This window comes from Ambystoma mexicanum, chromosome 10 (genome assembly GCF_040938575.1).
Source record: "Ambystoma mexicanum isolate Mex_15411 chromosome 10, UKY_AmexF1_1, whole genome shotgun sequence".
NCBI lineage: Eukaryota > Metazoa > Chordata > Amphibia > Caudata > Ambystomatidae > Ambystoma > Ambystoma mexicanum.
The window spans coordinates 1,468,793,603-1,468,806,738 of NC_090932.1; the positions used below are offsets into that span (position 1 = coordinate 1,468,793,603).

Sequence of the window (13,136 nt, forward strand, 5' to 3'; positions counted from 1 at the left end):
GCCAGACCTAAAAAGGACCCCCGTACCTACCTGGTTCGTGTTCGCTTGACAGTATTTGACCTAATCGATTGAAAACTGTGCTGTTATTACTTACGTTTGGTTTCTGATATATGCTTTGAAGTCTTCATCAGGAGTCCTCTGGTTACGGCAGCAAGTGTGATTTTGAGGTCCCCTCTACTGCAGTTAGCCATTGACTGGCACAGGCCTCTCCTTTTCTGCACCCAGCCCTGCCTGGCCTGCTGGTTCCCAACCCCTGGGCTTGAACTCTTGTCAGGGTTCCTCTCTGGTGTGCCCTTTTGCTGGTTGTTCCGTATGCTGCAACTGTCGGGTAAAATAAGAAGTTACCTTACTTTTCCAAGTAACTGCATGAGACCTGTGGGATTTAGCCTAATTTCCCCAACTAGAGAACTGTTTGAAATTCTACAACTCCTAAGTGACTTGTGAAGATACGTACCTGACATGTGGCGTTTTTCATCAAGCGCCGTGGAGGTTTTAGAGCAAACCTAGGACTTTTTCAAATGACCATTGATGTTTTGTGTATTCTAATCTAATAAACTACCGCACTTAACAAGGATTGCTGTTACAGTATATACTTGTGGCTACCTTGTGTGTCCCAAATTCTAGTGGTGAGCTGGAACCTCCAATTGTCTGTTGGCCTGTTTTTATAATTTCAAAAATAATTTTCCCCTCCTTTTTTAGGACTTGCACAGACTGGGTTCTCTTTTAGGATAGACTGCTACATTTTATATCTTGGAGGGTTGGGAAAAGATTGCTTCATCCCTTCCAGTTTTTTGTATCGATTTACTGCTGCATTACAGTGTATGTTCCCAAGTACTTTTTTTGACAGTGGTTTTACTTATAATGCAATGCTAATACACGTGTGTTGTCTGTCTATGTATATGTATTCATTTGTGTACTTTTATCCATGCCCATGTAATAATCGCACCAACCACTAGATGGCGGCCTATGCAAAGCATGTGATTATAAGCTGCTACAAGCCACAAAGATGATTACTGTGTATTTTATTTATTGTGTATTCATAAAGCGCCTATACAGCAAAGGGTGTTTCAAGGTGCATCGAGACAAAGGGGAGAGAGAAACAAAGATGAAGAAAAGAAAACGGAAAACGTTCCAACTAGGCCTTGAGACGTTCGGATCGTGCAAGTGCTGTAACATGAAATGCAGGGGAGAAGGGGGAAGTGCAGGTCGAGGAGGAAGGGGAAATGTAAGAAGGGAGGGAAGAGAATGGAACAATTAAGTGCAAGTGAACAGGTTCAAACACAGCACAAGGCTGGAAATAAAGAACAACATTGGAGTGGGTGCACACATTGGGAAAGCCTCACCTCATGGTAGGGGGGGGCTACATCAATCTGCAAGTACGCATAGATCAAATGCAGCTTTAGGCTAGGTGCATAAAATGGGAATCTGCTATCACAGATAGCTACAATGCAACTTTGGGCTAGGTGCACAAAATGGGAAGGCCTCGCCTCATGATCATAGGGGCTACATCAAATAGGCAGGTAATGGGTACTACAGAGCTGGGCTGAGAGTGTCAATCTGGTGGCACAGGTAAATAAAGTACAGAACGCAGCAGATACAGAAAGGTAAATCGCTGAATCATCACGAGTGCACAGTTTGGAGAAGGCCTCACCTTCTGATACGTGGGGCTGGTATGCAGGCTGACTGAAAAGGTTAGTGCCTCCAAAAACCTATGCTTGAAGGATAGTGAGATGATCCCAGATAAGTATGGCATGAAGAGTGAGGTGGGTAACAAGCAGACAAGCATAGGTAAAGTCAAGTAAATGGTGTAAAGCACCCACTGTAAACGCAAGCAGCGCAGGGCTGCGAGGTAGGGATCTGAAGCAAAAACCATGCAATTGTGGGCAAGTCAATGAACAATGCAGTTTCCGACAAGGCATGGAGAAAGAATAGTGGGGTAGGAGGGCAGCAGCCTGATTCGGGAAGGCCATTTCATCGACAGGTGTCGCACCTGTCACCAAAACATGACTGCAGAACAAAATGAGGGTGCATAATAGCAGTCTTACACCATAATAGTAAATCTTGTGAGGCAGAGCAGACTGCTCTGTTCTATCCAATGGAAGTGTTTTACTCTAGCTTGATGGACCACTAGCCAGCCATTTGCCACTTAGGCTAAGCACTTAATGCACATGTGTTGCTAAACGGAGTATTTCTGTACTTGTGTGGACAATCTAATGCTTGGTAATCTTTTGTGCTTGTGGCATGCACTTTACACCAAAACATTCTGATCTCCTTGGTCTAAGCCTTACTCCCCTGCCACGTTAACCAAGTGAGTTTATTTAAACTTTTGCACGAAACCTTTGCAGATTCACCAAGGTAGGCTTCCCAACCCCCTACACTGGTAGTGGTTCTGATAAAATCTCCTAGCAGCAGCTACTTTCTATTCAGCTCAGACAGTTTCTCTCTGAATACCAACATTTGTATTAGACTATGCACAATTTGAGTATTTCTATCTGTCACAGGAGAATTTGGGTGTTTGTAATCCTTCATCTGCAAACTTTGTTCTAACATGCTTCATTTCAGGGTTTCTGTGCAATATCGGCCTTAGGATTGGTTGAACACTATGGCCAAGTTTGTTGACACACTGGTTTTAAATTGTTGTCAACTGTTCTAGCACAGATAGCACCTTGACATTTTATTACATGTATAATGGTCAGATGCCCTCACCCCCGCTTGCGTTTTATTAGTTGGACACCATTTTCAGAGTTTTCCTGGTTGAAATCACTAACTGAAGTATGACCACTACGTACACCAAGACTCCTTAATGTTCAGGATGACTGTGATTACACCCCTTTGGCCATTCCAATACATTTAAAACTGTTGCATAGCTACAGTGCCAATCCATTAACCATTTTTATAACTTTGGAAAGCAAAACTTTTGTAACTGTACAGTGAGGTCATACCTCGTCTGCAACCTACTATTGTTAAATGGTTTGTAGAGACTGTTGGGGTCCACTTTAGAGTGCCACCGGTCCTTAACAAAAGTTGTGTTGAAGCTGAATACAGATGCATATTGATATTAATGAGTTGAAATGAAGGAGTCTTTATACTATTATTTATTATTATTATTAATATAAGCACAGGGGGGATTGGTTAATAAAACTGAAGGAAGCCTCACAGTACACCAAGACCATTGGTATTCAGAGCGTGTTTAAACATTCCACACAATTATTTAGTGAACATAATATCTTGAACGTTTGTTTGTAAAACCTAGTTAAACAATTGTGAAATGTTTGTTTCCCCCCCCTCAATCCCCCTTAAGTTCTTTAGAGAAGAAGTCCCTGTTGAGGGATAACGTGGACCTCCTGGGAAGTTTAGCAGACTTGCACTTCAGAGCTGGTGACAGTAAAAATTCGATTCTAAAATTTGAGCAGGCCCAAATGCTGGATCCTTATCTGATTAAAGGTAGGTGGTAAAATATTCAGACTGTGTTGTTGGATGTTGTCTACACTTGGGTATTTGCAGATTTTGATTTGCGTTAGTCGGTGAGGCTGCTTTATTCCTACATTCCCAAAACATAGGTTTAAGGGAATAAGAAGCCAGTGTAAATGACTGATCGCTCCTTAGTCTGTGTATTTTTTTTAAAACAATTTTTATTGATTTTATTCAAACAAATAACAAACCCAACTCAACTTACAGTGGTTACATATCTTGCTCATAAATGCATACATTGTCACTTTTTCGCCCACTGTATTGCCCGTCCCACCCCCCTCCCAAGCCTACTTTATCCCATTGTTAGTCTCCACCTCTTGTGGTGGGGAGACCTCTCCCGCCACGCTTATTGAATCATCATCACTTGGTCCATCATATGAGGGCCCAAACAACTCTGCTATTAATTGTCTCCAACCCACTAGGGCTCCGGCTTCGCCCTCTGTCCCCTTTACACGCTTTCTGCCATGCCACTGTTTCTGCCTCCGCCCACTTCTGCAAGTCCCTCCACCATGTCTCCACATTGGGCTTGTGGCACGCTTTCCATCCCATTGCAATCCTTCTCTTCGCCAGTACATATGCCAGATCTTTCAATTTGCTCACATGTTTAGCTTCCTTGGTCTGGGGAACCCTCCCAACAAGCAAGCCCACACCGTATCCACCTTCATGCGGATTCTCTTGTCCTCCATTTTCTGTGCTATATCTCTCCAATATTTCGCTATCAGTGGAAATGCCCAAAACATGTGCACCATTCCTGCGTTTTCCTCATTGCATTTGGGACACACTTGGCTTCCGGCGTTCTTAAATTTGGCTATCTTTAGTGGCGTCAGATATGCTCTGTGAGTTATATACAACTGTATTTGTTGTAGCCTAGCATTTCTCGATACTTTTTTATGGTACCCCTGAGCCCTTTCCCACATCCCGTCACTCATCATATCCCCTACTTCCTCCTCCCAGTCCAGTCTAAGTTGCACCACTTCTTTGCCCACTTGAGCCATCATCATCTCGTACACTCTAGACATTTCATGCCCTCCTTCTGCTATATCATATATCACATCTAGTGTGGTGTCCGGTTCCTCTGCCAGTTCCACCTCGGACCAGGTATCTTTAATTCTTTGCACCATCCCATGATACGTAATACATTGCCCAGTACTCAACCCCGTTTGTTCCACCAACTCCTCAAATTCCAATATTTTCCCCTCTTGCCACACATCCCCCAATGCTGCTATTCCTACCGGTTCCCAATACTTCCTAATCATTAACCTTAGTTGCTTTTCTGTTCCCATCATTGTAACCAGTGGGATTTGCGGAGAGCACAAGGCCGACTTGTCCATCAACCGGCATGCCCTCTGACACATCCCCCCCCACCCAAGACCCAACGTCCCCGGACGCCCTCTTAACTCCCGCTTGGGTAACCATATAATTTCTCCCAAAAAATATGGGGTGCAATCTCCTTGATGCAGCTTATGGTCTAAGGTAGGCTCCGCAGAGAGCCATTTGGCTACATGTTGTAACTGGCTCGCTACATAATATACTCCCCAGTTAGGTATTTTAATGCCTCCTTTCTCATGCGGGTTTTGGAGTTTCCATAGGGCTACCCTGTTCCTCATCCCGTACCATAGGAATTCCCTGCATATGCTGTCCAGCTTGATAAAGAATTGCCGGGGTATGGAGTATGGGATGTTCACAACGCAATGCAACAGTCTGGGCAATGCCACCATCTTGAGCATCGCCCCACGTCCCATCATTGCCAAGGGGAGTTTCGCCCAGAACTTCATGCTGTTTTTCAGTTTCTGAACCGTTCTTTCTGTATTGTGCCCATGTTCGGCTTCTACTATGTGATATATATCTATCCCAAGATACCTAAAGGTTGTGGCCTCCCACGGTATCTGGAGTACCGGCAAATTCTCCGCCAGGAGCCCTCTATATCTGCCCAGTGGGAACACACAGGATTTACTTGGGTTCACGGCTATACCTGAGAGTTCGGCAAACCTCTCCACCACTTCTAATATATACTGCAGGTTCTCCTCTGGGTAGCGCAAATACAATAACATGTCGTCTGCGTATAGTGAAATTTAATGTGATGTTTCCCCAACGGCAATGCCTATTGTGTCCTATTGCTGCCTTAAATAAATCGCCAGGGGCTCCAAAGTCAGATTCTACAACATGGGGGACCAGGGGCACCCCTGTCTGGTCCCTCTACCAAGTTGCCACCTTTCAGAGATCACAGTTCCTGTCTTCACTCTTGCTAATGGCTCACTATATAGGAGTTCTACCCAGTGAAGATATCCCGGTCCCATACCATAGTTGGCTAGTGCCGCCTTCAGCCAGGGCCACTTGACCGAGTCAAATGCCTTGATCGTATCCAGCGACACTATCGCCATTTCGCTAGTGTCCCCTTCATTATGTTCGATCACTCGATGGAGTCGCCTCAAATTATTTGAGATATTCCTATTTGGGATATATCCTGTTTGATCAGGATGAATTAGTTTGGTTATGACCTTCTTTAATCTGTTTGCTAGAACCGCTGTTAAAATCTTACTATCCTGGTTTAACATTGATAGGGGCCTATAGGAACCGCAGTCGCTACCAGGCCTGTTGGGCTTGGGGAGTGGTATAATAACCGCTTCGCGTAGTGATTCCGGTAGCCTCCCAACTTCATATGCTTCGTTAAGCATTTCCAGCAGTGGGGGGAGAATCTCTGCTTTATATGCCTTAAAAAATTCGCTTGGGAGTCCGTCTGTTTCCGGGGTCTTACACGTGGGCAGCTGCCTCACCACTTCTTCTAGCTCTTCTAGAGTGATCGGGGCATCTAGCTCCTGCCTCTCTTCCACACTAATTTGGGGTAGCCCAATGTCTTCCAGTATGTCTCCTATTTCCCCCCTTTTGCTTCCCGTCTCGTCTCCGTACAAGCGTCTATAGTAGTCTGCAAATTCTTGATTAACCCCCTCTTGCGTATCCACTACGTCGCCATTATCTTTCACTATTGTTTTAATTGGGGGCCTGGGGTTCTCGTTTTTGTAAAGCCACGCAAGGATTCTTCCTGGTTTGTCGCCTCCAGCATGTTGTCGTTCTATGTACTTTTTATAATTAAGATTACATAATCTCTCCCAATATCCTGCACATTTCTGCTGCAGCCCCAGTGCCGTTTCTGTATCTGCCTTAGTGTTACAGCCCTGTTCCAATTCCTTTTCAGAGTCCTGTAATTCGGTCAGAATCCCATTCTGCAGTCCTTTGGACTTGGCTATGGCAATTCCTCTCACCACCACTTTAAAGGCTTCCCAGTGGGTGCCCGCTGTCTTGACACTGCCAGTATTTATCTCGAAATAACTTATTATTTCCTCTCGCATAACCTCCCTGAATACGCTATCTTTAAGCGCTTTTGTACGCAATCGCCATGTGGGTATCCTTCCCCTGGGGGGTCGGTATTGCCATGTTAGCAGCAGTGGCGAGTGGTCGGAGAGGACTCTAGCTTTGTATTCAGCCTGCGGTATTTCGGACAGCAACTCCTGCGTGACAAATACATAGTCCAGTCTTGTGTGTAGGCCTTGTGGGGCCGCATAATGTGAATAGTGTCTATCCTGCGGATGGTGTGTTCTCCATGCATCTGTAAGCCCGAAATCCGCCAATAGTGCATGTAGTGCCTTTGCAGCCGGGGTGGGTCTAGCTATTTTAGTGTCTGATCTATCTATGGTGGGGTCCAACACACAATTGAAGTCCCCCCCCCCCACAATATAGCTCCCCCCCATGCTGCCACTGAGTTTACTATACAGGGTCCTAAAATACGCAGCTGTATCTTGGTTCGGGGCATAAGTATTCACAATACAGATCTCTGTTTTCCACCATCCCTCTCATAATCACCATCCTACCATCCGCCTCTACCTGAGCAACTGAAACGGAACATGTGGGGCCACCCATGTGATTACCCCTCTTGCATAGGCAGAGTATGTTGCCCCCACCACTGTCCCTCTCCATTTTTTCCGCACCACTTCTAGTTTGTCTTTGGTTAAATGAGTTTCTTGTAACAGGGCTATGTCCGCTTTCTGTCTACGTAGGTACATCATTACCTTGTTCCGCTTCAGATAACTATTGAGCCCCCTAACGTTCCAAGTGACTATCTTAAGGTCTCCCATGGTTCATTTCGTTTTCCATGAAGTGTAGGCTTACCCCATAACTCTTCCCCAACTATAACAAACCACAGCACACAACCCCTTCCCTCCCTCCTCCCCACCCCACCCCACCCCAACAGTTGCCCAGCTCCATCCCTGGATCTCAGGCTCCCCCGCGTTTGGGACTACCCTGATACCCCGTGCAAGACCCCAGCATCGGCGACCTAACTAAACTCTAAATGGGGGATGTACAGGTTGGTCCTGCAAGGCTCCTAGTCAAAGTCTAAATCGCAATATTCGCGGATCATATGTTTCTCCCAGCTTGACCACACCATCCCGCAAGCTACTTTAGTGACTATATTCAAGTCCCATAGTCTTAAGTTCTGAGACCCCTCGGTGCCCCTCTCGTTCATTACTTATCCTCAGCACCACCTTCTCCTGTCCGAACGTCGGACTCCTGGGGGCATCCCTGCGTGTCGAACCATCCCATAGCTTCTTCCGGAGTTTCGAAAAACAAAGTTCTGTGCTTGTGAAAAACCTTCAGTTTGGCCGGGTAAAGCAGCATGTACTTATGACCCGCTTCTCGCAATCTCCTCTTGAGTGCCCCAAAGTTCATTCTGCTTCGCTGCACCGCCAGGGTATAATCCGGGTAAGCCGTTATATTTGACGGACCTCTTTGTATTGTCCCACCTTTGCGGAAGTGTTCCAGGATCCTTTCTCGATCCCTGTAGTTAAGTATCTTAGCGATCAGCGGCCTAGGTGGGCCTCCTGGCGGCGGTCTTCTCGCTAGGGCTCTGTGCGCCCTTTCCACCGCAAACCCCTGAGACGGCACTCCACCAGTGATTTCTTGTAGCAACATTGTCTCAACAAATTCCATGGGGTTATGGCCTTCTGCTTCTTCTGGTAGTCCAACAATACGGATATTATTTCTCCGGGCTCGTCCTTCCGCCTCCTCCGCTCTGCTCTCCAGATTACCCACTCGTTGCACCAGGGCGTGAACCTCCGACCGGTGGGAAGCACAGTCCGCCGTGTTAGGTCCCATCTCCTTCTCGAGGTTCTCCGTGCGCTCCGCCAGGGACCTAACGTCTTGCCGTAGCAGATTTCACATCCTCTTGCACTGCCCCAACCTGGAGCTCCAGCGCTGTTTTTAGCTCTGCCACCGCCAGTTCGAGCTTGGGCTCCCAAGCCGCCTTCAGATCGGCGATCGCTTCAAGGACCTCATGATTCGTGCCCATGGTGGCACTGCTCCCAACTTGTGCTTTGTCTTTGTTCCTGGCTCCTTCCGGGCCTGGTGGCGTCTTAGTGTATTCCTCTAATGTGGGTTGCTTACTCGTCAGTCTTGGGGGTTTATTAAACATGGCGCTGCATCTACGAGCCGTGGGTCAGCCCCTTCACCCGTGGTCTTCAGCCCCAGCAAGAGTGGGTTCTTACTGTCCTCAAAGGGCCGATGATATCTGCTGGTTCCTTCGATCGTCCACACTCCGCTCCGAGCACTCCACCAACCTTTTTTCCCTTGCTTTTCTGTCACTGCGGCCACCCGGACTGGGCAATGTGATGATTATTTCGTATCCCTAGCGATCTTCCTCTGCTGTTGTCGAACGGAGACAGCTTCTCCGTCTCAGGGATGCACCTCTCGGGATCTTTGTTCTCGTCCGCAGCCATTTTGATGTCCCTTCCGCGGCCGGCCTCTCAGAACAAAGTAACAATACGACCGTTCCTCCGCTGTAAATATGCAGTCAGCCTGTTCATGCTCTGCCTTGTGCCTTCCTACGCCTGCACATACTCTTTGGGCCGCCGCTAATCAAAAAAGTATGCGTTTCTTGGTCGGATCAAGTTGTCGGATCACGGAGCTCGCAGGGTTTCCAGCCTATTCCATGGCTGCCAAGCCACGCCCCCCTTAGTCTGTGTATTTGCTTAAGTCTTGTCGTCATTTCATTTGAATATTGCCTTTTGCAAGGCTTTATCCTGATATTTTCAGATTACCTGTTATGATAATTATGAAACAATGCATGTAATACGGATGTGACCATACATGGCCATGGCCACTAATTTCTCAAAGTGAGTTTACAGTGGCCAGAACTAAATATGGCTAGTTTGTGAATAGGATGTCTATGCACTGCCTGGAACTGACATTCTGAGTGAAAGCTTGGAATGTAGACGGGAAATGTTTTAATACGACCGCTTCCCACTGATTAAGGTGGTTGCCAAAGATTTGAAAGGTTGCATACTTGCGAGTTGAAGTAGAATATTTAACCCGGCTTCCAATTTTGCAAGTTAACTTGGGAGTCTGCATCTTTACCATGTCGAAGTCGAACCACAGTGGTTGATCTGACATACTGTCCTGGAACTGTCCTGGAACTGAGAAGAAGCCTAAGTGAAGAGCGCCATGAGAGCGCTCTGCTGGCATTCATCGTTGCAACTGGGGTCTTTCCTCTCTGACATCTTTTTCTCTACCTGTGGTGTCCCCCAGGGATCTAACCTCTCTCCCTGGCTTTTCAACCAGTATCTGGCACTTCTCGCCCACCGCATCGCCGCTCTCTGCCCCAACTTTTAGTGCTATGCGGATGATGCCCAGCTCATTTTCAGGCTACCCTCGGCCTCGTCTTCTCCTTCCCTCATCTCTGACTGTCTTTCTGCTATCCAGGACTGGTGTGCCGCCAATGACCTCTGCCTTAATGCCAGTAAGTCTGAGATTCTACTCATCGGCACACCCGCTCCCTCCTTCCCTGCAGCTCTCTGGCCGGCCTCTCTTGGCCCTCTTCCTGCTCCTACCTGCAAGGCAAAAAACCTCGGGGTCATCTTCGACTCCACACTCTCCTTCTCTCCTCACATATCCGACGTCTCTAAGAAGTCACACTACCAGCTACACCTCCTCAGAGGTATCCTTCCTTTCCTCTCCTTCCCCCAGAAGCTCACTGTCTCTACAGCCCTGGTTCTCTCAAAGCTGGACTACTGTAACAGCCTCTATCTAAATCTGCCTGCCTCTACTCTCCGCCCTTTGCAACTCATCCAGAACAGGACTGCGAGACTTGTCCTTGGCCTCAAGCCCAGGGACCGTATCTCTCCAGGACTGAAATCACTACACTGGCTCCCAGTGACTGCGAGGATCAAGTTCAAAACCCTCTGCATTGTCCACAAGGCCTTCTGGGGCCTTGGGCCAAAATACCTTCAACTCTCTCTTCCTAAATATCTCCCTTCGCAAGCTCTTCGCTCATCCGCCTCCAACTCCCTCAGGGTCAGCCGCTTCTCCAAACAACGAGTTGGGGGCAGATCGCTCTCCGCTGCAGGGGCCTCCCTCTGGAACAGCCTTCCTGCCTCCCTGAAACTTGAGGAGCACCATCTCCGGTTCCGGAAGCACCTCAAAACCTTCCTCTTTGCCTCCGCTTTCTCTCCCCCTCTCCCCTGTTAAAGTTACTGAAACTGCACTGAATCTGCAACTGGGCCACTCACCGTTCTCGGTCCTTGGCCCAGCCACTCTCCCTTGCACTGCCTCCCTGGCACCCCCTGCACTGCGGGACTGTGTCTGTATCCCTACAGCCCCCCTTCCCAGCACTTGTCTGCACTTACCTCGCACTTGCCACTAGCTGGCCCTTGTTATTTATCCTGTATGCTATTAACCCTGTACTGCACTTTTCCCTTTCCCCCCTGCACTTTTCCCTTCCCTTCTACCCTTGCACTTGCGCGATCTGAATGACACCTGGCCTAGTAGGATCGTTGTCTGTCTCCCTGTGTCCCCCCCCCCTGCCTCGTCGCGCCTCGAAACACTTGTGTATAGGCGCGTTACAAATGACATCATATCAAGACCCATCTAACGCAAATCTTTGCCTTTGTTGGTGGTCACTGCACTTGTCAGTGTTGAGGGACTGAGAAACAGTCCCTCCGTTCCCCCTAACTGGCTGGGTACACTTTAGTTGCAAGCCTCAAAGATCCCCTGATGCCAGATAAAGTCTTACTGCTCCGCCCAGCACAGACCTGACCCAGAGGCTGTATGGACCGAGGCTGAGAATGTTATTTACTAAAGGGCTGCAACAAACAAAAGTGCACAGTAAACTGTAAAGTGCCACTGTACCCATTTTTCTGGAGTTTGCGGTCACTCCTGATCATCATCTCCTCTAGTTGGCTATCAATTGTCCTGCTACCCTACGGATCCTCTTTGTGGCTACCAGAATAGATGCTGCACTATTTAACTCTTGACTATCTTTCCACAGTCGGCAGGTTGAATCAGTCGTAGGGACTCGATCCCATTTATTAGGTTGGGCCCATAACTTTATGGGTACTACAGCATCAGGACCATTATCCCGCTCAGCCTATCTGAAGCTTTTCTATCTCCCAATACGTTTTGCAAATAAATGTTTGTGACAGTGTTAGTCTAGTTTAAAAACTCAATCTTTTTTTGATATTTCTTATTGCACTATCTGAGATGGTTCAATTCCCATAAAATTCTTCTTCAGGTGATGATCACATGGTGAAAGGACCAACAAAAAGGCGCATTGCTGGACATCTTTCACATAGGCATAAAGAGAGAACCTTTCACTTTAACTCCATTGGCTGCAAGTAGAAATGCATGGAATTCAGTTCTCAGACAGCCACATTACCGACAGACCAATTAGTCTGATATCGGGGCAGACACATAATGGCTATTATTAGAAAACCAATCACAATGCTAGCACTACTTGAAATTATATTTGCAGCAGGCGTACGTTATGAACACAACACTGTTGCAGTAGTGTGTTTATAAGGGTGTGGAAGGAGACCGACACAGAGGTGGCATGCTTTTGGGCAAAGACTTTTATTTAAACCAAAAGAAAGAAGGAACCCCACTTATCTCTAACTATAAGAGATGGTTCCCTGCCCCAACAAAAACTAAGGAGCTGTTAGAATGTCCGTGGCTAAAAAGTTCACCGCCTTGTGTCCAAATCCTACTTCTGTCCCTTATACTTCTAAATGAAATAAAGTGGATCAGTCTGGATCAGTCTCTTCTGAGTCGAGAAGATTGACTCCCTTCTTCTGGATGAACACACTTCACAAGTAGGTGGCCTGTCAGTCTTATATTTACAGTTCCTGGCCTGTCCCAGGATATTATTTACACAGTTCCACAAAGTACGGGGAATGTCTTCCTTCCCGTGGTATTTCTCAGGCTCCTGGTGAGCCCCTCCAGTGACTCACTTGGTCAGACCTGGTATTTGACCGTATCATGGATTGCAACGAAGAGGGCTTGTTGGACGACCTTGTTCTCATGCAAGGTTGGTTCCTTGACCCCTCGGTATGCTTGACTGTTTCTTCCCAATATCCCCGGTACACTCCCCTGCCAGGTGTTTGGACAGTTTTTCTAAAGTCCAACTAAGGGCTTCATAAAACCATACATCTGAGGCAGTATATGAGCTCCACTCTTAGTGTACCTCCTGAGAATGTGGTAGCATGGACAGAGCAGTCAGGCGTATTTTAGGAGGGAGAGGGGTTGCATCTTGGTACAAAGGCATTGTAGCATGCATATGGTCCAAAGAAACACTAAAACACTATGTATTGTACAAAATAAAGGGTTTATCTAAATATAAGTAG

The 13,136-nt window shown here is 47.1% G+C and overlaps 1 protein-coding gene across 2 annotated transcripts in view; it reads left to right on the forward strand.

Moving 5' to 3' along the window:
• The window catches only part of ANAPC7 (anaphase promoting complex subunit 7), a 588,909-nt gene that overhangs the window by 308,609 nt on the left and 267,164 nt on the right, over positions 1-13,136 (forward strand). For both annotated transcript variants that reach the window (XM_069619555.1, XM_069619554.1), the window contains exon 6: positions 3,302-3,444. In XM_069619555.1, the coding sequence (XP_069475656.1) occupies positions 3,302-3,444 (143 nt within the window). The remainder of the gene's footprint in view (positions 1-3,301; positions 3,445-13,136) is intronic.